Below are 685 nucleotides of genomic sequence, written 5' to 3'. Positions count from 1 at the left end.
ATGACTAAGTTAATTCCCCAAATTAGAAATCTTTCATATGAAGAAAGATTAACAAAGCTTAAGCTGCATTCACTGGAAAGGCGAAGAGTTAGGGGTAACATGATAGAGGTTTACAAGTGGATGAATGGACATAACAGGGGGGATATTAATAGGGTATTAAAAATATAAACACAAGACAGAACACGAAACAATGGGAATAAATTGGATAAGTTTAGATTTAGGAAAGACTTGGGTAAATACTGGTTCAGTAACAGGGTTGTTGATTTGTGGAACCAATTGCCGCGTAACGTGGTGGAGGTGGGGTCCCTCGATTGTTTCAAGCGCAGGTTGGACATGTATATGAGTGGGATTGGGTGGTTATAAATAGGAGCTGCCTCGTATGGGCCAATAGGCCTTCTGCAGTTACCTTTGTTCTTATGTTCTTATGTTCTTATGTTCTTACGTTCTTATGTTCTGTTCGCATTATGCGTTTCTGTTCTTATATTGATGGTGCTACATAGCCTTCCCGGCTTGGTGCCTTTCTTGATAATTATTTACTTATTATCGTTGCAACTATTACTGCTGCTACTATTACTGCTGCTACTATTACTGCTGCTACTATTACTGCTGCAACTATTACTGCTGCTACTATTACTGCTGCTACTATTACTGCTGCTACTATTACTGCTGCTACTATTACTGCTGC

The 685-nt window shown here is 39.3% G+C and overlaps 1 protein-coding gene across 1 annotated transcript in view; it reads right to left on the bottom strand.

Moving 5' to 3' along the window:
• Positions 1-533: 533 nt before the first annotated feature.
• Positions 534-685, bottom strand: part of LOC138366420 (dentin sialophosphoprotein-like) — a gene marked incomplete at its 5' end in the record, with an annotated part of 1,368 nt that continues 1,216 nt past the window's right edge. The window contains one exon of the mRNA XM_069327466.1: positions 534-685. This exon is cut by the window's right edge and continues 1,216 nt beyond it. Coding sequence (XP_069183567.1) covers positions 534-685 — 152 coding nt within the window.

The sequence above is a fragment of the Procambarus clarkii genome, chromosome 19, assembly GCF_040958095.1.
Source record: "Procambarus clarkii isolate CNS0578487 chromosome 19, FALCON_Pclarkii_2.0, whole genome shotgun sequence".
Taxonomy (NCBI): Eukaryota; Metazoa; Arthropoda; class Malacostraca; order Decapoda; family Cambaridae; genus Procambarus; species Procambarus clarkii.
Note: the sequence above shows the minus strand (reverse complement) of the source record. Positions and strands in the feature narration are given on the sequence as shown.